Raw genomic sequence first — 25808 nt, forward strand, 5'->3', positions numbered from 1 at the left:
GGATGCGTAAGATAGGCAACTGCTTCGCGTTAAGTATTCGGTTGAAAAATTGGCATCCAAAAGGCACTGCTATTGCTGTTTATAAATTTTTAACCAGAGTAGTCTATAAAGTACAATGAAACAACTGGATTCTTTGTCATCCCATGTTTTCTAGTTACTAAGTAAATCTTATCAAATGTGTTCTTCAGAAGTTATTTTATTGTGGAAGTTTCCTTGAGATATTTTCTGATCCAAGAATCCCTCTTGGCAGTTGCTTCTCACATTTAGCTGTTTTCTGAACTGTCCTCAAACTTATGGCCTGTTACATAGTTAGTCCTTAGGAATACCTCAATGATTTTACAGGTAGTTTTACTTCATAGCTTAACTCAACCCCCTGAACACAAAGGTCACACCTTGTACATTTTGAATTCTCCAAAAAAGTGTGATACCTAGATAGACTATGAATTCTTTGTTCCATTGCTTTTTATAGGCTCCTGCTATATGATACTATAGTTGACATTTTCTGATTTTTAAGTGTTTTGATTAATAGATGAAATTCTACCCCAGAAAAATACAGTGGTCCTTCATGAACCATCTGGAAAAGCATCAATGTGTTTTAATCTTTTACTTACACTCCCATGTCATTCTAGAAATCAGTTAAGGCAGTTTACCAAAATATGGACCAGTCTAGAAACCTGAAGTGCAGTAGGCTGAAAGAAACTTTCTGGGTTTGAATTCCAGCTCTTCTGCCAATGGTCTCCATGTCATCGGGAAAGATGCTTAATCTTGGAAACCTCAGACTCTTGACCTACAGAAGAGGTCCATTTGAATATTAAATCAGTCAGTGCAGGTGAAATATTTGCACAGCCCCCAGTAAATGTTAGCTAGTATGCAATTGCACAGTAAAATAAGTGTATAAATAAATAAAAAGTAGGATCCAGACAAAAGTAATTTAAATAGTTCTCTTCTAAGAAATTAAGTAAGTAAAAAAAAAGAAATTAAGTAGAAATGTGGCCTAAACACCTGGCTGTAACTTGGGCTCTGTGGCCTAAGAGAACTGTAACTAGCCAGTGCATAGCGTTCTTAGCAGTACCTTTGGGGGAGTGATGTTTTTACTGTCTTTGATATAAAAGCAGTTTTTAAGTGAACTTCCTATAGGAAAATACAGAGAGGTACTCTGCCATGTTGCCAAGGCTTGTCATTAATTGTCCTTAGGTTTGAGTAGTAGTCTCTGCAAACCTGCTGTAAGATATGCCCAGATGCAGTGTCAGCATGTACAATTTAAGAAGGGCAGCCCCCAAAGCATCGTAGCACAATTCTATCACTTTGATATTTAAGTGTATTAAGACATTGTAGGTATAGACAGAGGTAGAGAGTCCGGCATCCTATTGCCAAGGTGTTTTTAACAGCTTCATTGGGATTTATTTACTTGAAAGTGCTACTGGAAGGGAGGGGTGGGCAGAGAGAGAAAAAAGTGTAAGCTCTCTCTTCCATTCACTGGTTCACTTCTCAGAAAGCCACAACAGCCGGAGCTTGGTCAAGCTGAAGCTAGGAGCCAGGAGCTTCTTCAGTCTCCTACGTGGGCAGTGAGGGTCCAAGGATTTGGGCCATCCTCCGCTGCCTTTCTCAGGCTATCAGCAGGGAATTGGATTAGAAGTGGAACAGCTGGGATTCAAACCAGCACCCATAGGGGATGTGATGGTAGCTTTTTTCACTTTGCCACAGTGCAGGCCCCAATTTAGGGTCTTTTTGTTCAGCCGCGTCATACAGTGCCATTTGCTGGATGCTGGATATGTTTGCTCTGTTCCCAGTAAATTCTGTTTCTTTTTATCTGGTATCCTATAAGCTCTGTGGTGGTTGGGATATTTCCTGTATGTCATCACATTCTCAAAGCCTAGGAGGGTATTTGGTTTATAATGAGCAAGTGTACTCCACAAGTGAGTGTACTCAAGAAATACTGTTGGTAGTCCAAGATTGGTCAGCTGGTCTCATTGATTTGGTATCTGGTGAAGGCATTGTTGCAGGCCAAGTCCCAAGGTGGCATGGACAGTCACATGGTAAAAGGGAACATGTGTCTGTCACCTCTGAGAAAGCCAGCATGATTCACCATGATTCATGGAGGCTCCACCCCAGCTACCTGATATAATCTAATCCCTTTCCAAAGGCCCTGCCTCTGAGCACCAGAATCACATCAAGTTTCTATGCTCTTAGTGCTATCTGCATAAGACTTAGAGGGCCAGGCTTTTAACGTGTGGAACTTTGAGTAATAGCCAAACTTACATCCAAACCACAGCAAATTTTATACGAGCAAGAAAAGAAAATTCTGATGTGAGAGGCCAGTACAATTCCTGGCTTCTCTGTAACAACAGCCAATTGCACGTTAACACATACAGATTCCTTTACTGCCTGTCCGGTGGAAGCCAGTTCTTAGGAAGAGCAGTCTCTGGCTGATGGTTACCAGGCTCATTTACAGAAGCTATTTTTACCCCGGCATCTGAGAGGTACACTAGATGAAATGTATGTTTGGGTCTATCAGTGGAAAAGGTTTCTCACAGCCGATCTTGTGTGCCAGTGCTAAAGGGATAATTATGTGTTGTTTGGTGAGGATATGTCAGTGGTAGAAACAAGAACAACAACACAAAGCAAAATAGTCCCAGTTTCCCAGTACTCTGGCAGTTCTCATTCCTCCCAACTCCTAAGACGTGGGATTGCCCCAAACCAAGCAACATTTCTCAAGCTGTCTACTTGGGATCTTTTTTCTCATACCTGCCATTTATTGCACTGGAATGTTTTCATGAGCCAAGACTAGAAAGTTCTGAAGAGCATGTTGCAGATCAGATATAAGTGCTGTTGGTTAAAGCATTATTTGAGGCATAGAAAAGCTTGATAAATGTATATGTTGACTCTTTAGGTAGGAAGAGGAGGAAGGGCAAGATAGGAAGAATATTCATTTTGGTGCAGAGCTTTGGTCTGGTGGTTAAGACACTGGCTCAGATGCCCATATCTATCATTGGAGTGCCTAGATTGGATTCCTAGCTCATGATTCCAGCCACACAGTCCCGCAACATGCTATGGCATCCCCTGGGAGGCAGTACTGACAGCTCTAGTAATTGGGTTACTGAGTTCTACGGGGAGGGCTGTGTAGCAATCCTGGCTGCTAGCTTTGTCCTTACTAGCTCAGCTCTGGATATTGCAGGCATTTGGGTGTGAAACTGATTGGGAGCACTCCTTTTCTGTGCCTATCTGTCTGTATTTTGGCATCTCCAATAAGTAGCTTTTTATATATATTCATTTTAGGGGCCAGCACTCATGGCACAGTAAACATTCCACATGTATGCCAGTTCATATCCCAGCTGCTCCACTTCCCATCCAGCTCCCTGCTTGTGGCCTGGAGATGCAGTGGAGGACGGCCCAAGTCCTTAGCACCCTGCACCCATGTGGGAAGCGCAGGAGATTTCCTTAGTCTTTTGTTTACAGATACAGAAAATAGTGGTGAATTTTTAGATTTCTGTATTGCTGCTAGAGCACAACTGCAGTGAAAGCATGGGCAAGAGTTATAGATGATCACCAAGATTGCCAGGCCATTTCACATCCACAGATAAGGCCAAGAGCTCCATGTGCGTAGTTTACCTGCAAGGGGTGTCACTCACCCCATCCTTTCTTGTGAATCGCCGAGTTTCACAAGTTTCTAGGAACTGCGGCAGGGTTAATTGATCTTCACTGACATTTGGATAAAAATTATTTGAGAGAAATGATTTTAGCCCTACATCTCTTGGAGACTGTTGGCAGTGACGTGTGGACTAGTTTCTGTTATTCTGCCTTCAGTACCAGAAGAAAATTCTTTCATTGCATGCTTTTCTGTTTTTTCCTTCAGTCACTGCCCTGAGTTACCTGCAGGTGTGGGGAACTTTTTTCAGCTAAGAGCCATTAAGATATCTATAATTTCACTTGCAGGCCATATAAAATTGTCAACTTAAACATTAGCCTATTTTATATTTGCTGAATTTCAAGTCCTGCCCACAGTTGCCCTGCCAGAGCCAGACCAAATGATTTTGTGGGCACCCTACAGCTGAGGGCTGGACGTTCCCCAGCCCTGCAAGAATATAGTTCGCAGTTACCTATGCAGTTCCCCAAACCAGGAAGAAACTGTAGAAAACTAACTGCAGGGAAACCTGAATAACTATCATCTAATCTAATTAGCCAAGAAATTCTAAGGGCATACTAAGTCATCCTGCTGGAAGAGTGCAAGTGTATCTTACTTAGAAAACTCAAAGTTTTAGAAAGTATTTAAAGTTTTGAAGAAACTAAAAGAGATATCCTATTATGGGAAGGGTATAAACCATACTTCATGCTTAAGAGAATAACTGGGGGCTGGCGTTGTAGTGGGTAAAGCTGCTGCCTCTGATACCATCATCCCATATTGCGGCAGATTTGAGTCCTGCCTCCTCTGTTTCCAACGCAGCTCCCTGCTGATGGCCTGAGAAAGCACCAGAAGATAACCCAAGTACCTGGGTCCCTGCATTCCCGTGACAGACCCTGACAAAGTTCCTGGGTTTTAACTTCTGACTTAGTCTGGCCCAGCCTTGCCACTGCAACCATCAGTGGATGGAAGATCTCTGTCTCTTACTCTCTCTCTCTGTAAATCTTTTTTTAAAACGAATACCTGTAAGAGTTACATTTTATGTGGAATTACAGTAAGTATATATATTTTAAGTTGTGCTTACATTCATGCACAGGCACATCTTTGTTTACATATTCTGACTTGCTTGCTCAGACATGAGCATAACAGTGATTGGTGTTGTCATGAAAATTAATCGACAAGCACTGATGTGGCTTCAAGTCTTTGAGGATTGATCTTTAAGAAAAAATTTCTGAGCAATTCCAGTTTTACTATAGAATCTAATTTTAATAAATTTATTTATTGGATTGTTTTTGAGTCTTACCTAGTCCTAATGAAAAAACACGAGTATCTGCAAAGGAAGTTAGCATCACTGTAATAATAGAAATGAAATTATTCCCATTTTATGCTACTATGTCTACATTTGTAATACATTATTCAATTCTGAGAGCTGTTGCTTGTAATTTTCAAACAGATAAAAAATATTTTTTGGTTTTGTGAAAAATAATTGTGAATGCTATTATAGTCATCTGTCTCGTTTAGTTAAAAATAACCCAGTTGAAATATGATGACTAAAACTTACATAAAACTTAGGCACATTATTTTGATGTTTCTTAGTCAACATAAGACAAATGATCCCTTGTACTCAATAAAAATGTTTATTTCGTTATGGATCTACTTAAGTAAAATTATTCCCGGTAATTTTCGAAAACATATTTATTTTTGTTTTTAATTTTATTTTTATTTTTAAAAGGTTTATTTTCCTTGAAAAAGTTACGGAGAGAGAGCTTTCATCTGCCAGATCACTCCCCAAATGGCTGCAACAGCTGGAGCTAGGCTGATGCACAGCCAGGAGCTTACTCTGGGTCTCTCATATGGGAGCAGGGCCTAAGGCCTTGGGCCCTCTGCCACTGCTCTCCAGATCATAAGCAGAGAGCTGGATGGGAAATTGAGCATCCAGGACTAGAAGTGGTACCTATATGGGATGCTGGCGTTTCAGGTGGAAGATTAATGTGCTGTGCTGCTGCACCAACCCCCAAATCATGCATATTTATTTGAAAAGCAAAATGACAGAGCAGAGATGTTTTATTACTGGTTCACTTCCCAAATGGCCACCACAGCCAAGGCTAGGCCATGCTGAAGTGGAAGCCAAGAACTCCATCCTTGTCTCCCACTGGGTGGCAAGGCCAAGGATTTTTCCCATGCACATTATCCAGAAGCTTGATCGGAAGCAGAGCAGCTGAAACTGTAACTGGTGCTCTCATATCAAACACTCACACTGTGAGTGGCAGCTTAACCAGCTGTGCTGTAATGGCGGCTCCCATTCCTGGTAATTTCTGATTGTGTGCCAGATATTGGAATTATACCTGGATACTTTTGTATTCATGTATATATTCATTATTTTTGTGCCAGTATCCAGCTATGTTACTTGGACATAATAGGATCCTTTTGGATCTTGCTTGTAAGGTTATTTAGATGAGGGGCTTGCACTCTGGTGTTGCACGTAAAGCTGCTGCCTGCAGTGCCAGTATCAAATGGGTGCTATTTCAAATTCTGGCTGCTTCACTTCCTGTCTTAATTTCCTATAATCACCTGCAAAAAGAGCAAAAGATGAGATTGTTTTTCAAAGGAAACTGACTCATACTTACCTGGCAGGGGAGATACCATGATCGCAAAGGAAACTAACTTAATCCACTCAAAATTCAGCTATATTTTATTTATTTGAAGGGCAGAGTTATATATAGATGGTGAGAGAGTCTTCCACCCACTGGCTCACTTCTCAAATGACTGCAGTGACTGAGCCTGGGTTGGGCTAAAGTCAGGAGCCAGGAACTTCCCTCCAGCTCTCCCACATGGGTAAAGGAGCCCAAGTGCATGGGTCATCCTCCACAGCTCCCCCAGGCATATTAGCGGAGAACTAGATCTTAAGCAGAACAGCTGGGACTTGAACTGGTACCCGTATGGATGCAAGCACTGCAGGTAGTGGCTTAACATGATATGTCACATCATTGGTGCCTGATTTCGTAATATCTTCTAGCTACAAAATCTGTTGTGACAATATCTTTATATTACCCCGAAAGCAGTGCCTTAGTGAAGATTTTATGTTGCTGTATATTAAAGTCATGACCAAGGAGGCTGTTTCTGTAACTTATTGAGTAAAACCTCTCCAGTGCTGTCATCCCACATGGCCGCCAGTTTGTGTTCCAGCTGCTCCAGTTCTGATCCAGCTCCCAGTTAATGGCTTGGGAAAGGAGCCAGAAGATGGTCTGAGTGCTTGGGCCCCACTATTGCATGTGGGAGGCTCAGATAAATTCGGCTACTAGCTTCTGGCTTTGAACTGGCTCATCCCTGGCTGTTGGAGCCGCTTGTAAAGTGAGCCAGTGCATGGAAGACCCCTCTCGCTGTCTCTCCTCCACTCTGCAACTGTTCCAAATAAAAATTAAGAATTATTAATACAACTGTTTGAGAAGCAGAGACAGAGAGACAGAGATCTTCCATCTGCTGGTTCACTCCCCAAATGGCCCGAACTGCTGGATCTGAGCCAGTGCAAGGTTAGGAGCCAGGAGCTTCTCTCAAGTCTCCCACGTGGGTGCAGACGCCCTAGGACTTGGCCAGCCCCCTTGCTTTCCCAGGTGCTTTAGCAGGTAGCTGTGTCAAAATTGGAACATTCAGCACAAAATTGGTGCCTGTATGGAATACTGGTACCATAGGTGGCACATCTACCTGCTACACCAGAGTGCAGACCCCTTAAATCGTTTTTTTTTTTTTTTTTAATAATTTAAGGATCTTTTCCTTATGTTCAATTGTAGAGAGCTTGATGATCATGTGTCTTGATGAAGATCGCTTTTGATCAAGCCTGTTGGGAGTTCTGTGTCCCTCCTGGATCTTGTTTCCCAATTCTTTCCCCAGATTAGGGAAATTTTCCCTTATTATTTCATTAAATATATTTGTAAACCCAGTTTCTCTTTCTGCACTTCCTGGGGTTCTCATAACTCTTATGTTAGGCCTCTTAATAGTGTCTTTCAATTCTTGAATACTTTTTTTGACCTGATCCAGCTCTGCTTCCAGCTTTTTTTTGTTTCCCCCTGATGACAGGAAATATCTTCCAATTCTGAGATTCTTTCTTCTGCTTGCTTCATTCTATTTTGGAGACTCTCCACTGTACTTTTAATTTGCTCTACTGTGTTCTTAATTTCTGATATATCAGCCTTGATTTGCTTTATTGCTATTGCTTGTGTAAAATATTCCTTAAATTCTTTGAACTCTTGTATGTGCTTCTCATTGTTGATCAGCTTTAAAATGAGTTTTCTGAATTCTGTGTCCCCCATTTTCCCAATGTCTTCCTCAGTTAACTCTGAGGTTGGCATAGGGTTTTGCTCCTTTGCAGGGGAATTTTCAGTAATATTCATTGTGCCTCTGTCTCTTCTTTTGCTGTTGGTCATTGTACTTCTGGTTAGCAGAGTCTTCTCCTTGGGGCAGGTTTCTAAGCTGTGTCACCCACAGGTCTACAGTTTGATTTTATTTATTGCAGTTGGTACACAGCTCTTTGTTTGCAGTCACTTGTGCCACAACCTCCAGTGAGTTCCAGGTCTGGGTTCTTATGTTAAGATTTCCACCATGGTCTCTTTAGCCCCAGCTCCTGGCTCACCACTCTCCACCTCCTGTGATACCATGCTGAGGCTGCACCGTTGTCTGTACAACCTTTCTACGGCTTCCGGTTGAAGTAGGTCCCAGGATTAGGGAGGCACCAGGTGTCCAATATAGCTAGGTTGTTGGTGGCACTGATCTTGTAGGAATCTGTTGGGCGTTAGGTCTGGCTGCCACACGGACCTATTTTGACCCATATGATGCCACAGTTGGTATTATTTTCCTGCAGGACCAATGCAATCCACTGAACTTAGTGAATTCCTGCGAGCTCAGCACATGCGCAGTTCACTGTTGTCCCCTGCAGTCCTAAAGCTTTTGCCACAGTGTACAAAATGGTGCCTTATGTACCACTACTAGAGTTCTTGATCTGCTGGCTGTCAGGTCTGAGGGCTACTCAGACCTGTCTTGGGTGGAACCTGCAGAATGTCATGTTGATGCAGTTCATTGAGTCAGAAATGAGTTCACTTCCAGCTCAGTGTATACCCAGTCCTTTCCCTTGCCTTTGCCTCCTTATGCAAAATGGCGCCCGATTCGGCTCTAGGGAGCTGACTGGGCCATGAAATCCACCCTGTTCTTGCACTGCCCATTTGGGTTCTGTCACTCTGTCTCTGCTCCTGGTCAAATCAAATGAACCAGCAGGACGGACAGTCCTTTGTCTGGGTTTACCTGCCAAGCTCCCAGTGAAAGTTTCCACCTTGTTGCTGGTGAAGTTTTGGCTGCTGGTGGAGTTCAGATCGCCGTTAGTTGAATGCTGCTGGAGTATCAGTCACTGCAACACCATACTGTTGTGTCCGCTGCTTTCCTGTGTCTATCAGTCTCCAGGTACCCCTCTGCTGTTGTTCTGTCCTCTCCCATTTTCTGGAATGTGCCCTCTCTGCTTCATCCTGATTAAATGTTTCTCTGTCCGTTTAAACGTGTACTTACCCTATTCTGCCATCTTGATTCCCTAAAATAATTTACTTTTAAATCTAAGTATTGAACAAAGAATTCCACTTTAAAGCAGTATATACCCAAAAGAGTTGGAATCGGGGATTCAAGCAGATGTTTGTAGGCTTAAAACTGGTTAAAATGGGGCTGGCGTTGTGACACAGTGGGCAAAGCTAGTGCCTGTGAGGCTGGCTTTCCATAGTAGCAGTCCTGCTCACGGTCCGGCTGCTCCACTTGCAGGCCAGCTCCCTGTTACCGTCTGGGAAAAGCAGCACAAATGGCCTCTGTGCTTGGGGCCCTGAACCCACCTGGGAGACCTGGGTGAAGCTCCTGACTCTTGGCTCTGTCTCCCAGCCAGCTCAGCCCAGGCTGCTCAGACCATCAGGCGAGTGAGGCAGCCGACAGAGCTCTCAGTCTGTTGCTTCTGTTCCCTGTGTAACTCTGCCCCTCAAATTATTAAGTGCTTTGAAAGAAAAAAAAAAAAGAAAAACAGGCTGAAGTGATCACTGGACTATCATGTAGCTTTCCTCCATTTACCATCTTTGAAAAAATACAATGCACGTTTCAGAAACAGTGCTCCAAGCAGTCCTGACAGCATGATCATTCTCTCTTCTCCTCTTCCCCTCCAGGAGTGACGCATGCGGCCATCTGGGCAGCGTGCATCTCCTACCTCAGTGCGGCTGTGCCCCCGGAGCTGAGGACATCTGCCCAGGGCATCCTGCAGGGCCTCCACCTGGGCCTGGGCAGAGGCTGCGGTGCCATGATTGGTGGTGTGCTAGTCAATTACTTCGGTAAGAAAGCATTCTGTCTTGGTTTTGGTGAGAACAAGGTTTCTGAGGCACACTTTCGTAAGCACCCTCATCCCTGTAGAAGTCTGCTACCGCGGCCCTCCAGTGTTCCTGTCCTCTCTCAGCGTGGCCGACAGCCACAGCTGGGAGGCAGTGTGCTTGGTTGGTAAGATGATTCAGGTTGGCCTGTACCGTGCATGTTCCTGACAAGCAGTGTGGCCAGGGCCCACACAGGTAACTTTGGCAGAGCAAAGCCGGGAGTGAGTGCAAATGTACTGAGTTTGAAGTGAAGCACCCTTACTCTGCTGAAGTTAATGTCAAGGGAACAAGAATTCATTGTTACTCCATTTGGAGATTTAGAACCAGGATAATTTAACTGTGGTGGCTTTGGTCATGTCATGGCATCTGTGATAAGACTGTCTGCCTTGTCAGATGTGCTTTATTGGAAACAGGTGCTGGGGTACCTGTGGGCTTATCCTGCTGCAGGGACCTCAATAGCTCAATCATCTGTGTAGCGTGGACCCAGGAGTGTGGGAATTTCTACACCAGTGGGAGCTATGCTGTGCCAGGGACAGGGCTGGTGGGTAGTCAGGGGTCAGTGGGCTCATTTGTGAGGAATGAGCACACACCACTGAAGATGTGTGTTCTGCTGAAAGCTGTGTGGAGACAAGCCTTTAGAAACGTGTTCTCTAGCCAGACAGGGTGAGTTGACAGCAGCGCTGGAAATGGTGTGTCTTCCCGTTCCGGAGAGCCGCTGACGGCCAGGTGCTTTCCTTCAGTCATGCCATGCTGGGCTTCCCTGGCTTTGGAGCGCTGGCTTTGGGATGGGGCTGTGAGCATTCCTTACAGAGCGCTTCATTGGTCTTCACAGGAGCTGCGGCCACCTTTCGCGGGATTGGCATGGCCTGCCTGGTGATCCTCCTGCTGTTTGCCCTGATCCAGTGGTTGGCAGTGCCAGATGAGGAAGAAGGTAAACAGCCCATTCCTTCTTGATGCCTCTAATTGTTAAGCCACGGGAGCCCCACTTAAGTCCCTCAGAAACTCAGAGATGACTCCAGGACAACAGGCCCACCTGGCTGGACTTTTTCAGCTCATGAGGAGAGAGAGGTCACCCAGTGTGTTGAGAAATAGTGATCACTTTGAACAGCTGGGGCTTTTCTTGTTTCTGTTTTTGCTTTACGCTACAAGGTGCTTGGAAAATAATTTAAACTTCTCTGGTATCCTAAAATGATGTCAGATTTAACTCACATCTTTACAATGCCAGGCATTATTCTTACATTTTTTAAAACTTAGATTTGAGAGGCAGAGGGGAGAGAAGGAGGGAAAGGGAGAGAGATTTCTCAAGGCTCAGGAACAGGATTGGATCCGGGTCTCCCACGCTGGCAGCAGGGACACGCTACTTCACCCGCCACTTGCTGCCTTGCAGGGTGCTGTGAAAACGGAAGCAGACCTGAACCTCACATCCCAACTCGCATAGGCGGTGTCAGTGTGCCAGATGGTGGCTTCAACCATTGCATTGAATGCATGTCCCCACTAACTTTATCAGTGTGACAGGGAGTGGCATTAGGCTCTACACCTTCATCTTCATCTAAAAAAAAAAAGAAGAAAAAAAAGAAAAAAAAAAAGGCCTAACCCTAAAATTTGAAGCTTGCCCTGAACCAGACATGTCTTTTATTAAAATTGTCATCCCCCAAGGCGCTTTCTTGACCCTTTGGTCATGGGGGCTCTAGGAAGTTTCACCTAGTGGCAGAGACGCTTGTTAAGACATCTTTGGCCCACATCAGCTGCTGGATTTGATGCCTGACTCTGGCTTTTGTCTACAGTTTCCTGATAATGCAGACTGGCAGGTGGCGTTAACTGGGTTCCAGCCACCCACGAGAGAGACCTGAACTAGGTCCCCAGTAATCAGCTTTAGGCATCTGGGGAGTGGGCCAGCTGATGGGGGCTGTTTTTCCCCGCCTGTCTCTCACTCTCTGCCTCTCGGATGAACCAATGAGGTTGTTAAAATAGTCTGTCAGTGAGACCAGTTTAAATCAACATATACTAAGGGTCAGGCAAGTAGGATGAAGGTACGCTTGCTCGGCTCCTTGGTCCCAGTTCAGGGCTCGCCATCTCTGGCGTTCCTGTCCTTTGAGGAGCACTGGCCTCAGCTCAGATGCTTCTCTTAAGTGGGAAACTTGCTTGCTGCAAAGATGCCAGAGCCCAGATTTTCAACCCAGCACGTTGCTCTGAAGGAAAGACCAAGAGTGGCTTTGATAATGTTCATTGGATTGTGTCTCTTACACAGCATCAATTTATACCTTCTCCAGAAGACTAGTGAGAAGTAGCCACCATGTGCTTTCCCTGCTTGGATGCTTGTCTGTAAACTTGCACTCCTGCAAAGGGGCTTCAGGCCACATTCACTGTAATCTCGGTTGCGCTGGCATTCATTATAAGATCAGTGAAGGAGTTCTTTTTTTTTTTTTTAAAGATTTATTTCATTTTTATTGGAAAGTCAGAGTTACAGAAAGGAGAGACAGAAAGATCTTCCATCTGTTGATTCACTCCCCAAGTGGCCACATTAGCCAGAGCTGAGCCGATCCAAAGCCAGGAGCTTCTTCCAGGACTCCCCTTTGGGTGCAGGGTCCCAAGGCTTTGGGCCATCCTCAACTGCTAGCTGGAAGGGAAGTGCAGAAGCCAGGACATGAACCAGCACCCGTATGGGATCCTGGCACATGCAACACAAGGATTTTACCCACTAGGCTATCACGCTGGGCCTGATAAATAGATTTTTAAAGTAAACACATGTTAATGCCTGTTAGGTACCAGAAGGGATGTTAAAAAATAAACATCATGTTGATTTACTCAAGATTTGCACCAAGTCAGGAATTCCTAGATAAACCACAGCTTCTTACTGCTGCTAAACATACTGGGATGGACTTATGGGATGATAGGGTTATTTAGCTGACATTTTAAAATTCTGTTTTTAAATACATAGAAAATTCTGAAAAATGATTTAAATATTTCCTTCCCAGACAAGACAATGTTGGCAGAAAGGATTCCTGTTCCCTCCAGTCCTGTTCCCATAGCAACCATCGACTTGGTACAACAACAGACAGAAGATGTCATGCCACGCATTGAGGCCAGACTTCCTCCCAAGAAAACCAAGCACCAGGAAGAGCAGGAGGATGTGAACAAGCCAGCCTGGGGGGTCAGCTCTTCTCCCTGGGTGACCTTTGTCTACGCACTCTACCAGATCAAAGAGATGATGCAGCTAACAAGAGACAGCCGGGCATCTGAGATACAGCCACTGCAGGTAAGGTCCTTCTGCTGGGATGGCGTGGCACCTGTCAGTGAAGACCCACTCAGTGAGCTCATGTGTGTTAATTATCCATTTGTGCTTCAGCAAGAGTTACTTGAAAGCCCATTAGGAGAAATAGGTGCACCAAAAAACCATGCCAGTGGTTTGTGGTAATGGTGTTGGAGATGTCTGTTTCCCAGAGCAGGAAGCCTCTGCCCCATCTGGAGTTCAGGCTGGCTTCGCAGAGGAGATGGCATTGCAGAAAGAGAGAGTGTAATGAAGTCCACGCTGAGCTTGTGTGTTTCCTTGACATTTCACTGTGGATGATACTGGTGGCACTGAGAAGATTTGGTTCTTGCCTCTGGGGGCCATTATTTATGATTTCCTGTAATTCTGAAGTTCTAGTGGGAGCCTTATATAAAACCTGCCCAGCAGAGCTGTTTGCTGAATAAATGCATTAACCATCCTGAGCCCCAGCATGCTCCTGATAGGGCACCGAGCTCAGTCCAAGTATGACTTTGCAAGTGGCCTCACCTTAAAAATAAGAAGTGCGATTTTTGTTGTCCCTTAGACTAGGGGAGTGGGAATCATTTGTAGGCTATGCAGAATCATCAACCTAATTAGCCTGCTGTTTGTTGCAGAATTTCCAGTCCTGCTTACAGTTGTTCTGGTAGCAGCAGACCAAATGATTTCTCAGATACTCCCCACCCCTGCCCTAGAGGAATGCTCCCTCCTAAGTAAGGTCACGTCCTGGTGTCCAAACAGTATCCTATCTCCAAAGCTATAGTATGACTTTGCAAGTTGAGTATGACTTGTATGAACACTGTGGCCAAAGTCATAAATCCACTTCCCTCTTTCTATATTAATCATTTCCCTTTAGTTTATGAGTCACGGTCATGTCTTATTTAGAATGGCTTCAAAGGTGACATAGGGAAAAAGGGAAGAGGACTGAAAAAAAGTGATTTGGGTCATTTCCCTTCTAGAAAGTGTGTTGCGTTACCTTAGTTTATTTTTATAAATGAACACAAAATCTTTATCATTTGAACCAAATCACATTCTTCCCTGGGAGTCATGTGTGCACTGGTGCCCGTTTACCCATCATCTCCCATGGGTCCTCCACCCAGCTGAGCGACCAACCACTGGGTGGGAACACACGGAGGCGGCAGTGCCTTTGTTGACAAAGAGGAGGGAAGATGGCACGTGTGCCACTTTGCCTCCTCATCCGTACTCACAGACACCTGTCAGGCTAACATAGCATCGCCTTCTCCACATTATAAGATCAGTAAACCAGGCAAGGTGGTGTGTTTTCATGAGCAACTTTAGGGGAGGTGGTAGGGAGGATGCTCAGCTACTGATGGAGAAACTCCATGTGGCATCTCATAGAAATCACTGTAGGTAAGGGACTGGGAGTGGGTGACTGAGCGGCCACTGCTGGTCTGCACTGCCCCTTTTACTTGGGTCTTCTGGGTCTTTTTACCTCCCTGTCCTTATCTTGGAATCCCAGGTGGACAGGAGGACTCTGAATGTGCTTCACTCCCTTCCTGCCTCTGTCTCTAAGTCTGAAATCTCTCATTTACTTAGACGAAGTGACCTCTGGCCCTTGATAGCCATGGCCTTCCTTCCCAAGTGGCCTCTGGCCGCATGGCTGGGGCTGCTCGGTACAAACTTGCACAATGTCAGTTGTCTACGCAGGAGCGAGTGGCATTTTGGCAATAATGTTCCTTTACGAACAAGATCCGTCTGCTTATAGTGTTTGTGTTTTCCATGCGGCTCTGGCAGTTGCACATAGGAAAGGAGCTGAAAGGTAAGACATTCTGTCCTTTTTCCTCCATTGCCTGGTCCCTGGAATGGGCCCTTTAGGATGATCTCCCCGTGTGTCCTGTGGTCTTATTTAAGAACATTCAAAGGAGTAGATTTCTTGGCTGTCACTGACCCCTGGGTATCTCCTGCTTATTTCCCTCCAGGAGACCAGTGAGCATCGGGAAAACTCGGCACCAGGTGGAGCCCAGCCTGCGCCCCGTGAGCCTCCGTCCCGCCCATCAGGAAGGCAGCCTCCGCCTGATGCAGCAGCAGCATCTCTGAAGCAGACCAGCCTTGCTCACCTCAGCTTGGGCCCGCGTGCGGCTGAGGGTCAGGAGCCTCAAGCTCAGCCCAGCCAGGGGGGACCATAAGGACCCTGCTCGTCCAGTGTCCTGCATGGAATGGGGCTCCACCAGGGTAGAGTGGGGAGCCTCCCAACCCAGGACACACCTAACCATCCACCACACCTGCACCGGACACACAGCACCGCACATGCTTCTAAATTAGCTAAACTGCTTAACACGGAAACTTCAGCCCGCAGGAGCTGCAGTACACACTGGCCCGGTCTGCTGGGGTGCAGTGAGGACTGGAGTTGGTTGGCTGGGGTTGGCTGGTTGAGGGCCTCTCCCCAGAGCCCTGAGGGCAGAAGCCAGCAGCCAGCCAGTGGCAGGGAGCTAAGGTGTGTCACGGGATGGCTGATCTAATTTCTATCTTCTGATTCGGTTCTTAAATGCAAACTGGGAAGAAACACTATAGATCTGTAATTTTGTTTTTCCTTCAAGTAAACCATTTTAAAAAAAAGATTTAAAAAATAACCAGGGGCTCGGCAGCTTGGCCTAGTGGCTAAGGTCCTTGCCTTGATCCCATATGGCCGCTGGTTCTAATCCCGGCAGCTCCACTTCCTCTCTCTCTCTCCTCCTCTCAGTATATCTGACTTTGTAATAAAAATAAAATAAATCTTTAAAAAAAAAAAAAAAAAAAAAAAAAAAAAAAATGGGCTCGGCAGCGTGGCCTAGTGGCTAAGGTCCTTGCCTTGATCCCATATGGCCGCTGGTTCTAATCCCGGCAGCTCCATTTCCTCTCTGTCTCTCCTCCTCTCAGTATATCTGACTTTGTAATAAGAATAAAATAAATCTTTAAAAAAAAAAAAAAAAAAAAAAAAAAAAAATAACCAGATACAAGTTGCATAAAACATATGCTTTTGTTAAAAAGTTGTTTCATCAGAGACTTTGCGTCTCCCTAGTACATGTATTTTTCTATGTGTGTGATATACATTGAAGCAGTCAATTTCTTGAGCAGCAGAAGCCATGACTGGCTACTGCCAGCTTAGCTGAGCTTTAAGATGCCTTTTGTTTTAAATGGGCTTTGAAATGACCAGAAATGAGGGACTATTAAAAAAAAATACATCAACCAGTCAGTATCATGTGGCTTGACAGGCAAGGGTTTACATCACATGTTGATACTGTAAATAGCTCCCTATTTGCTATTTGTAGTATCTGGGCTCTAATTAGCTAATGGGAATAAAAACAAGTGACTGAATTCCCAGGGGTTCCTATAAGGAAACATTACTACAGACAATTAACAGTATAAGATTTAAGTGCCTGGGGGAGGGATGCCGTTTTTAAAAATGACATGAGGGGTCGGTTTGGTTTTGTTTCTGACGAGGTGGCAAAGAGGAAGCCAGCATGGGAAGATTAGGGCTAGGAAGTTCTTTGCCAGGATGAAAAAAAATCTCAGCATGCTCTTTCCCAGGACACGGTTGGTCAGACACTGGACAGTGGACACGGAAATGCAACTGTGCAGTTGATGAGCACAGCTGGAGCAATGCCAGGGGCGCCACGAGAAAGCTTGCTGTCGCTGAACATGGCGGCGGAGGTGGACAGGAAGCCCCAGGAAGAGCTGTGGGCCAGGGAGCCTGTGTAGCTGAAGGAGGATCGGTTTTACTGTGTCCAGTAGTGGTGGACGAGGCCAGGGCAGGAAGCAAAGACCGGGAGTTATAGATGGGTGCCTCCCCTTACCCTGTGACCTTGGTCATGCAGGGTCCGTGTAGACGGGGGTTCTCCATGACACTTCAGTTCTGCCTGAGACTGCACCTGGGAGAAAGAAATGCTACAGAAGCATATCTGACTTCACCACAAGCCACAGCTTAAAAAAAGTAGGTGGAAGAAATAGAACTAAGCAAATAGTTATTTTTGCACTTGAACTGAAATGTACTGTACTGTAAATTATCATGATTCATTTTAAGTGACCTTTAAATTCAGATCTATTTATTATGCTTGTGTAATGATGGAAGTGAAGCAGTGGGTGACAGGCGGACTCTCACCCATGAATGCAGCCTGTGGATTTGTGCACCTGACTGCTGGAAGTCAGACGCTTACATTGTTTCCTGTGTTTACAGTTCTGATTCATTCCTCTGAAAAGCCTGCTGTTTGGGAAATGCACAGTTGACATGTGGAAATAAAAAGACCATTTTTAAATATTTCTTCACTGAGTAAGATGTGACCAAATCAAGTCATTGTCTCTATAAGAGCCCCACTCAGGCTGCCTCCGGTGGGGATCACTGCCTGCCAGCGTGGACTCAGGCACGCAGGAATCCTGGCCTTCCTGGCTGACCCTTCAGGGTTTGTGAACACTGCACCTGTTTTCTTCCTGTCCTGGTAGTGCCACATGCCATCTTGAAAAGCACTAAAGTGAATGCACATTGCATTTTGAGCATGTGACAGCCCTTGTCAAGCACCTGGAAAGGCCTGAGACTGCAGGTGACGATCTCCCAAAGCCATAAGAAGGAACATTACCATATGGACAGCCTTCAGTAGGAGGGAAGCCTCACAGAAAATCTGTGAAGTTCCTAGGAAAGACAATGCCACTTCCCTGGCTTAAGGTTTTGCTAGTGGCCACATGATGCCAACAGCTGATGAAAACTGCCCTGGGATAGGCAGGTCTTCCTGGCATTTCCCCACACAGCTTGTTCAGGCCCACTTCCACAGGGCAGCACCCCGGAGGCCTCACCCTGCCAGGTGAGGATCACACTGTGTGCGTTAGTCTCCCCGATACTCAGAACCCCTCTCCTGCTGTCCAGGGTTGCTCTGATGTCTGAGTGAAATACGTGACAGCCAACGCTCATGTCATAAACACTGCCACTGTGTAGTGTGGCAAAGAGCTGAGGATCGCAAGAATGCTTTCCTAGGGAGGGCCTGCCTCTTTGCACTTTTCATAATTCTGTTTCACGCTCCTGAATCACTGTGCCATGATAATTTACCTATACCTAGCTAAGTATAAAGTATTCCATTGCCAACATGCATTGTAAACATTAGGTGGTCACAGACAAGACTTAAATAAAGGGCCAGTGTTGTGATGCAGTGCGGTTAAGCTGCCATCTGCAGTGCCGGCATCCCATATGAGCATGGGTTCGAGTCCCAGCTTTGGATCCAGCACCGTGCTAATGTACCTGACAAGGGAGCAGAAGGTGGCTGCCACACACCTGCAAGATCCAGATGAAATTCCTGGCTACTGGCTTTGGCCTGGCTCAGCCTTGGCTATTGCAGGCAGTCATTTGGAAATGAACCAGTGGATGGAAGAGCAGTGTTCCTTGGTGTGGCTGTGGATGGGTGTCACCTGCAGACTCTGGCAGGTGTGTTCATAAAACAAGAATGAAGCATGTTAAACATGGTATGGCAATTTGACATTGTGGTGACACCCTGGCATCTGATCCTTCCACTTCAGTTTTGTCTACCTGTTTAAAAGTTGCCTCTCTTTGCTAATGCACTTTAAAGTATTTCTCACAAATGTTTTACTTGTAATGAACGGAGGCTAGGAGGGGCCCTGGTGCCTCACCCCAGTTTCAGGAGCATTACCCTGGACCACAGCCTACAGAGCTCCAAGGCACACATCACTGGAGAGCCAGGACACTGACAGGTGCAGTCATCTCTTGAATGTGTTATCTATTGGACCCCTTCCTTGAGGAAACAGGAAGTACTTGGGCCCCAACAGCAGACATATCAGGGCTTCAATTCTGATTCTGTCCCTTGAGGTGTATGTGTGTCAGTACCCTGCTTCTTTTGTCTTCCCTCAGCTCCAAAGGGGTGGGGGTGGCAGGGGCATTAAAACACATCACAGAGTGGTTTTGAGATTCAGATGAAGAGGTACAGAAGGTCCCCAGCTAGTGTTAACAGTATTTTCATTACTACAAAAAAATGCTTAAGGCAAGCTACTTTGGCAGGACGGGAGGTTGGTTTTAGCTCCTGCTTTTAGAGGGTCACACTCCATGATCAGGGGCCTCACTATCATGACTCCTGGTGATGTGTTCTTGCAGAGAGCCAAGGTGTTGCAGAACATGACAGGAGAGGGTGCGTGTCTGTCTCCGTGTGCCCTTATAATGCCAACGGGATTTCACCTTGCAGGTCTCACTCTACCAGCCTAACTCAACCCAATTACTAGGTTGGGTTCCCCAACTTCAGACACCGTAATACGAATGTTTCCACCCTTGGAGCTCAAACTTCTCACACATGGGCCTAGGGGATGCTCAACCTCTGAATCATCAATCTCCACCCAGCAGGGGCTGATGGGTCTCCAGGAAAGGGCAAGATCCCTACCTTTCTCCTCTTCATTACTTCCTTCTTGGAAAAAGGGATCCAATGTTAAACGCAAGTAGATCCCAAATAATAAAGCAGTTACAACTCTGATGCATCTTCCAAGACTTGTGATAGAAAATAAATCCTCACCCCAAATCTCTGGGATACCTCTCTAAGGTACACTTAGTGTTTGTGACAAAAACAGGCAAACTTACCTTAAAAGACAACTTGAGGGTGTGGTAACCTAGTGGCTCAAGTCCTCAACTTGCATATGCCAGGATCCCATATGAGTGCTGGTTCATGTCCCAGCTCTTCCACTTGCCATCCAGCTCCCTGCTTGTGGCCTGGGAAAGCAGTGAAGGACGGCCCAAAGCCTTGGGACCCTGCACCCATGTGGGAGACCCAGAGAAAGCTCCTGGCTTTGGATCAGCTCAGCTCCGGCTGTTGCAGCCACTTGGGGAGATGAATCAGTAGACGGAAGATCTTCCTCTTCTGTAAATCTGCCTTTCCAACATAAATAAATAAATAAATCTTTTTTTTAAAAAAAAGACAACTTGAATCCTAGGCTAGACAAAGAGTGAAACTTAGGGAAAAATGCCTTGAAGAAGGGAATGGGATGCCAATCTACAACAAGACTAGAAACACGTAAGTCTTCTGCAGGGATAGATTGACAGGGCTTGAACAAAGCAGCAGAAGCTGGCCAGGCGCTAGCCTTCACGTTGGCTGTCATCACACTTAGCCAGCTCACTGTGGCTATTAGATGAAGACTTTGGCTTCAGACACCAGACATTTGAACTATATAACTGTGCTGTCCATGCAGCCTTCCTGCTATAATCTGATCCCTATCATATCTCATTTGAGAGACTGCAAAGCAAATCAAGCATTCTTATCCTGTGCCAGTTGTTTATGACTGAATCACTAAGTGGAGACACCTTATGGCTAAGGGTATAGGCCTGAAGGTGTGTTGATGAAAACAGGGACCATGCCGCATAGCAGAATGCGCCACCTAGAGATACGTTTGTGTTACTGCAGGCTGCTTCAAGACCAGGCATTCCTCTTACCTGTCTGTGCTCAAGAGCAGTTGACATGATTAGGGTGCTTCTCTGGGCAGTGTTTGTCACAGGGGCTTAGGAGATCGTTGCCTTCCAAATAAAATAATTTTAAAAAGTGTTTTAAGTATATGTCTAATTCTGGAGAATAAGATCCCATTTTTGACATTACAGGGTCTTAAGTCATGCACACAGTTACATATATTGATGTAACCTATCATCTACTGCAAAATCCCTTACATTTCCACAATTTAAAAAAGTCCAAGTGAAGCACCGTCTTAGGTGTCACATGAACACTCCCTACAATTCAGCTGTATCACTAGCAAACTTTGCCACTAATCACAACTGGATTTTTTGTGATATGCAAAATACATTTTAAAAGCCTTTTCAGATGCCATTTGTATGGGATGACTGTTAAAGCTTGGCCACCGACGCTGCTTCCCACCCACACACCTGGTGTCAGGTAACGGTAAGCTTTCGTGAGGCACCTGGCGCAAGCAGCAACACAACAAAGCCCAGCTTTCCACAGTGCACGGCCTGGCAGCAGAAAGCACACAGGTGGCCACCTGGGCAGGGCTGAATCGCACAGCTGCACACGCCAGGCAAAGGCCTGTAGACAGGGCAGAGAGGACATCAACATGGAGGGAGTACGGAGGCACTGGGAGATGTGGGGCTCAGGGGCAAGGAGGTTACTGAGTCAACAAGATGGCAACTAACAATCCAGGTCACTGGCGGGCAAGATGGCGGCCAAGGACAGAGCCCTGGAAATACTGATTGGCCATCTCGCTCACCTACCCCTGGCCTATGGGAGGTGGCTTCCGCAGTCATTCTCCTAGTAATTGGCTCCTAGTTTCTCCCCTTCTGGAATTCCCGAAATTCCCGGCCTGACGCTATCCCTTACCCTATATAAGAAATTGAATTTCACCAATAAATCGGAACTGCTTAGAACCCCTGCTTGTTTGTCTCTTGCGGGCAGGGAGGCTGGGTGGCGGGCAGCAGGCTCATCCTCCTCCCCCCTCCCCCGCCCCCAGCAACCGGGTACTAAAGGAATCTGTGGGGGGAGACCCCGCAGGAGAGAGCAAGAAGAAGAGGAAGGACCTCTGAGCGTTGTCGGTGCATTGCTAGATGGAGCTGAGAACTGTGAGCAGTGCTGATAAGACCCAAATCAAAACAGAAAGACGCCAGAAATGGCTCAAGTAATACTTTCTCATTATTCAGCAGTTCAACACACTCACATGATAGAAAAATGACAAATATGCGATTTCCACTAAAAAATAAGCATGAAAAACAACATCCAAGAAGACTGGCTGTTTCTTCTCTTTGGCTGCTATTTTGGGATGGCTACGTGCGCTCCTCAGTCCTCTCGGGATGGACCCCTTCCGTGGGCACTGCCTCTTTTCTCCGGCTCGGCAAAGGCCACAATGACAATTCTAGCTGGCAATTCCAGCAGGCAGGCCGTGCTAAGTACCACTCCCACTCCATGAGACACCCCTGGGAGGTGAGCTTGGGCAGCACAGGCATCAACACATCTACAACACTTTTAGTGTGTCACCAATAAAAAGGATAAAAAATAAAGTCACATGAAGGTGCAATCAATGTCAGAACTTCTGCTTACACTTGTCAAATAGTTCTCCTTAGAAATCTGAGTGGAATTCTGCAAGTCAGTCTACATAAAGGCATAGCTCAAATGAATAGATTTTGGCCAAAAAGACAAAGCTCCTAATATTAAATATACATATTTAAACATTGCTTCACAGAGGGCCTATCATGTGAAAATCAATCTAGAAAGTTCCAGCTAGGCAGCCGCACCTTCATCAGAGAAGTTCCACTCAACTGGGCTCAGGAGCACAATAGCACCGAACTCATTCTTTGTGGTCTCATCCAGGCTAAAAAAAAAAAAAAGTCCAAGTGTGAGACCCCAGGGAATTGGTGTGGCAACATTTTAACCTCACCAATGGGTTGCCATTCCCAAATCTACTCAGATCTAGGCTTTGGCCTCCTTTCCCCAGGGTCAAAGCTCCCACTGGAGTTTGGTATCATGAATCGAGGGAAAAAAAATCTGCTTTCTGGCAAAAAGATCACAGTGTATTTCATGCAAAATCGTTACAAACGGATACAATTACTTAGAATGTTGACTTCTATTCTAAATGTCAAGAGGGTAGATGGCTCCAACTTCAACACACAAACACAAGTCGAGAAAGCGATTATAGTTTCTAATCTTTATATGTAGAAAAATCGTATCAAAATTCAAAATATAATCTTAAGAAATATGTCTCTGTATCCCAGTTACTAAATGGCTAATCAGACGTTATTAAAAAAATAAAAAGATGGTGAGACCCCTTCAGCTTGCATCTGATGACCTCTTCTCACCCAAGAGGGCTGGGGTTCTACTCCGTGCTGCCTTTATACGACTTTGCAGTCTTGGACAAGTTACTGAAGCTCCCCAAACCTCAATGCCACCAAACCATCATCAACATTTTCTAAACCTATTCCCAGGTATATTATCCTCATGAAAAAAAAAAAAAAGGCTTCTTTGGTCCTGTGAAGCCAGAAGCCACGCACACAATGTGCATTTGAAGGCTCTGAAAAGTCCTCCAGGATACAGGTTTAATTCTGTAAATCACAGTCACGCTCAGAATCCCACCACTAATACTCAGTGGGCTATGGATTAGCCTTTGGTTAACACCTGTTCAGCAGTGTCTCAGGTCTCTTGGAGGACCAATGGTGGTGAAAAGTGGGACGAATAGTGCAGCACGGTGACACAGGTTCTGGGAACGAATACAGTGCGAGCGTCCTGGTGCCGCCAAGGTACATGTTCATGGTTCTTGGCTCTTTGAACATGGCTCCTTGGTTCCTGATGAAAGTCTCCATGCAAGGAAAGCGGTCACGACAGACACGGAACCTTTGTGCAACACACTGGAATATTCCTCTGCAAGGAGAGGGAGCCTCAACACACGACCTTCTCTGGGGTGGGGGGCTCATATGTTCTCCACAGCAGATCCTTTTGTTCCTGTCCACTACAACCAGCTGCACCAACTGTGGCAGGAGCTGTGTCCTTCTCCTGGCTGCCTCGCGCAGCAGGTCAGCTCGTGGGCAGAACGTCGGCCTGCAGGCTGAAGAGCTGCTCCTCCAGGAAGGCACCCCCCAGGCCATACTGTTCCTCATGCTGACGGATCTCTTCAGGCGACAGGTGGCTTGCCCCAAGGACGAACTCAGCAAATCTAAGACATTGGTGGGGTAGGGGAGTGTGAAGGGTTGGTTAGGTTGAAATGAAGTCAGTATTGTCACAGGAAGGTTTATTTGAATGATAACATTTTCCCTTGTTATAGATCCCCCTTTAGTGGAGAGGGAGGCATCTACACACCAGGTATAAATGCAGGGAATGGCATAAGTGATCTCCTTTGAGGCAGCTACTGCTCAGAAAAAGGGGAGAGAAGCAGACACAGCATCCAGGGCAGCCCACCGTCCCCACTCCTGCTTCCCAATTCTGTCTCCTGGCCATGCTGTATTAGTTGAATTACTTGTTAACCTTAGTGGCAAACAACTTTGACCCCTTCAATCTTTGCATGGTGGCAGTGCATACATACACAGCTAGGAAGAAGGGAAGACACAGGGGCAGACATGTGCTCATAGTAAACTCTACAAAGACAATTTTCCGCCCCAGCCGAAAGGGAAACAAGGTCATGCACACCATCCCGTCTTCCTTTCCACATGGAAGTCATCTCCAAGGCCTTCCTTACAAAATGTCAGACTAATGATAATCCTGACATCCACATGCTGAAGGACAATCTCCCCTGACCACCTGACCACCTGTCCACCATCTGCCAGCCTGAGCAGGCAGTAGTCTGTCTAGGCCCAGGTGCCTGTACCAAGCCCTCAAGCCTTCCCCCTATGCTCAGGGGGACCCTCGGCCAGGCTCTGGCTGGAACGGATGAGCAGGGCTTACTTTTTCGGAGCCTGGAGTTTGGAAACGGCCAGCCACGAGGGGAAGTCAGCTCTGCGGCAGGCTTGGCGCAGCTCCTCCAGCGCACTGGTTGTTTCGGTTTCAGCTTGCTCCCTGTACTCCTCTTCGCTAAGAAACCGCACCGCCAGCTTTTTCGATTGAAACCATTCCTTCATTTTCCTGAAAACATGGGGCATTTGGTTGCTAGCTTCCTGTCCAATCCAATCCTTAAATTTTACACAAATATGTTTCTCAGAGAGCAGCATTTCAAAACTCCCTTTATATTACATCTACACATTTTTATTGTTACCATGACTAAAGTATATAGAACAGGTAACTTACAATCTAACGACGCATTCCCTACTTCCTGAACCATCATAAATCATTTCTGGAGACATCTAAGAATCAACTGCTACTAGTGCTGCTTGTTCTAATTTTCTTGGTGGCTTCTACTGGCAATCAGATGACTGGGTCTGCCTTCCTCATGCCTGACTTTGCTGAACGCCTTGGGCGCTAACAGAAGCCCACCTTGGAGACAGATGTCCTGCAGACAGCCAGCTGAACACACCATACTCTTGCCTAGCAGCTACATTTGTAGTGTGTCGGTTCCACCTAGTGGCAGGGATTCTGACTAATCCTAGAGAGAAATAGGAACTACTGCACAAAGGTCTTTTAGGTACAATTTAGAATAATTCCTCTTTCACTATATGCTGAGTGCTCACAACTGAAAATTCTTCTATTTTTTTTTCTACTAACAACATCCAAAATCTCATAAAATGAGATTCCTAAAGATTTAGGAACCTGAGAGCTGCATAAAAAGGACAACGATACTGAGGTTTTAAAACCATTTATACCACACTTGCCAATGAACTTTAAAAAACACTTTGAGGCAGTTTTACATTTAGCCAGGTTTCCAAGTCTGAATGCATCAAATCAGACTCAGAATCACCAGGAGGTCCCGAATATTTACTCTTGGGGGAGAAGGAAACTAAAAACTTTTTATCTTTTACCAATTCTGTGATGGCTGATGAGCCGGGTCAGGGAACCCCTAACATGTCCTTCTCCTTTTCTGAAGGCCCATCTTGCTGTCCCGAGATGGAAACCCCTGGACTCTGAGCCAGAAGACCAGCTCTAGGCCTGTGTGAACTGGGCACCTCCCAGGGCACTAAGCCCCACATTGCTCATGTAAAAAAATGAACAAAAGC

The 25808-nt window shown here is 45.8% G+C and overlaps 2 protein-coding genes across 6 annotated transcripts in view; one reads left to right on the forward strand and one right to left on the reverse strand.

The window, feature by feature from the left end:
* The window catches only part of MFSD6 (major facilitator superfamily domain containing 6), a 73995-nt gene extending 58142 nt beyond the window's left edge, over positions 1-15853 (forward strand). For all 3 annotated transcript variants that reach the window (XM_058664728.1, XM_058664729.1, XM_058664730.1), the window contains 4 exons: positions 9802-9963; positions 10832-10930; positions 12975-13255; positions 15205-15853. In XM_058664728.1, the coding sequence (XP_058520711.1) occupies positions 9802-9963; positions 10832-10930; positions 12975-13255; positions 15205-15411 (749 nt within the window). In that variant the 3' untranslated portion in view covers positions 15412-15853. The remainder of the gene's footprint in view (positions 1-9801; positions 9964-10831; positions 10931-12974; positions 13256-15204) is intronic.
* A 7486-nt stretch (positions 15854-23339) lies between these two features.
* Positions 23340-25808, reverse strand: part of NEMP2 (nuclear envelope integral membrane protein 2) — a 131502-nt gene continuing 129033 nt past the window's right edge. For all 3 annotated transcript variants that reach the window (XM_058664736.1, XM_058664735.1, XM_004577287.2), the window contains 2 exons: positions 24607-24783; positions 23340-23881 (listed from right to left, as the gene is read on the reverse strand). In XM_058664736.1, coding sequence (XP_058520719.1) covers positions 23743-23881; positions 24607-24783 — 316 coding nt within the window. In that variant the 3' untranslated portion in view covers positions 23340-23742. The remainder of the gene's footprint in view (positions 23882-24606; positions 24784-25808) is intronic.

This window comes from Ochotona princeps, chromosome 5 (assembly GCF_030435755.1).
Source record: "Ochotona princeps isolate mOchPri1 chromosome 5, mOchPri1.hap1, whole genome shotgun sequence".
In the NCBI taxonomy this organism is placed as follows: Eukaryota; Metazoa; Chordata; class Mammalia; order Lagomorpha; family Ochotonidae; genus Ochotona; species Ochotona princeps.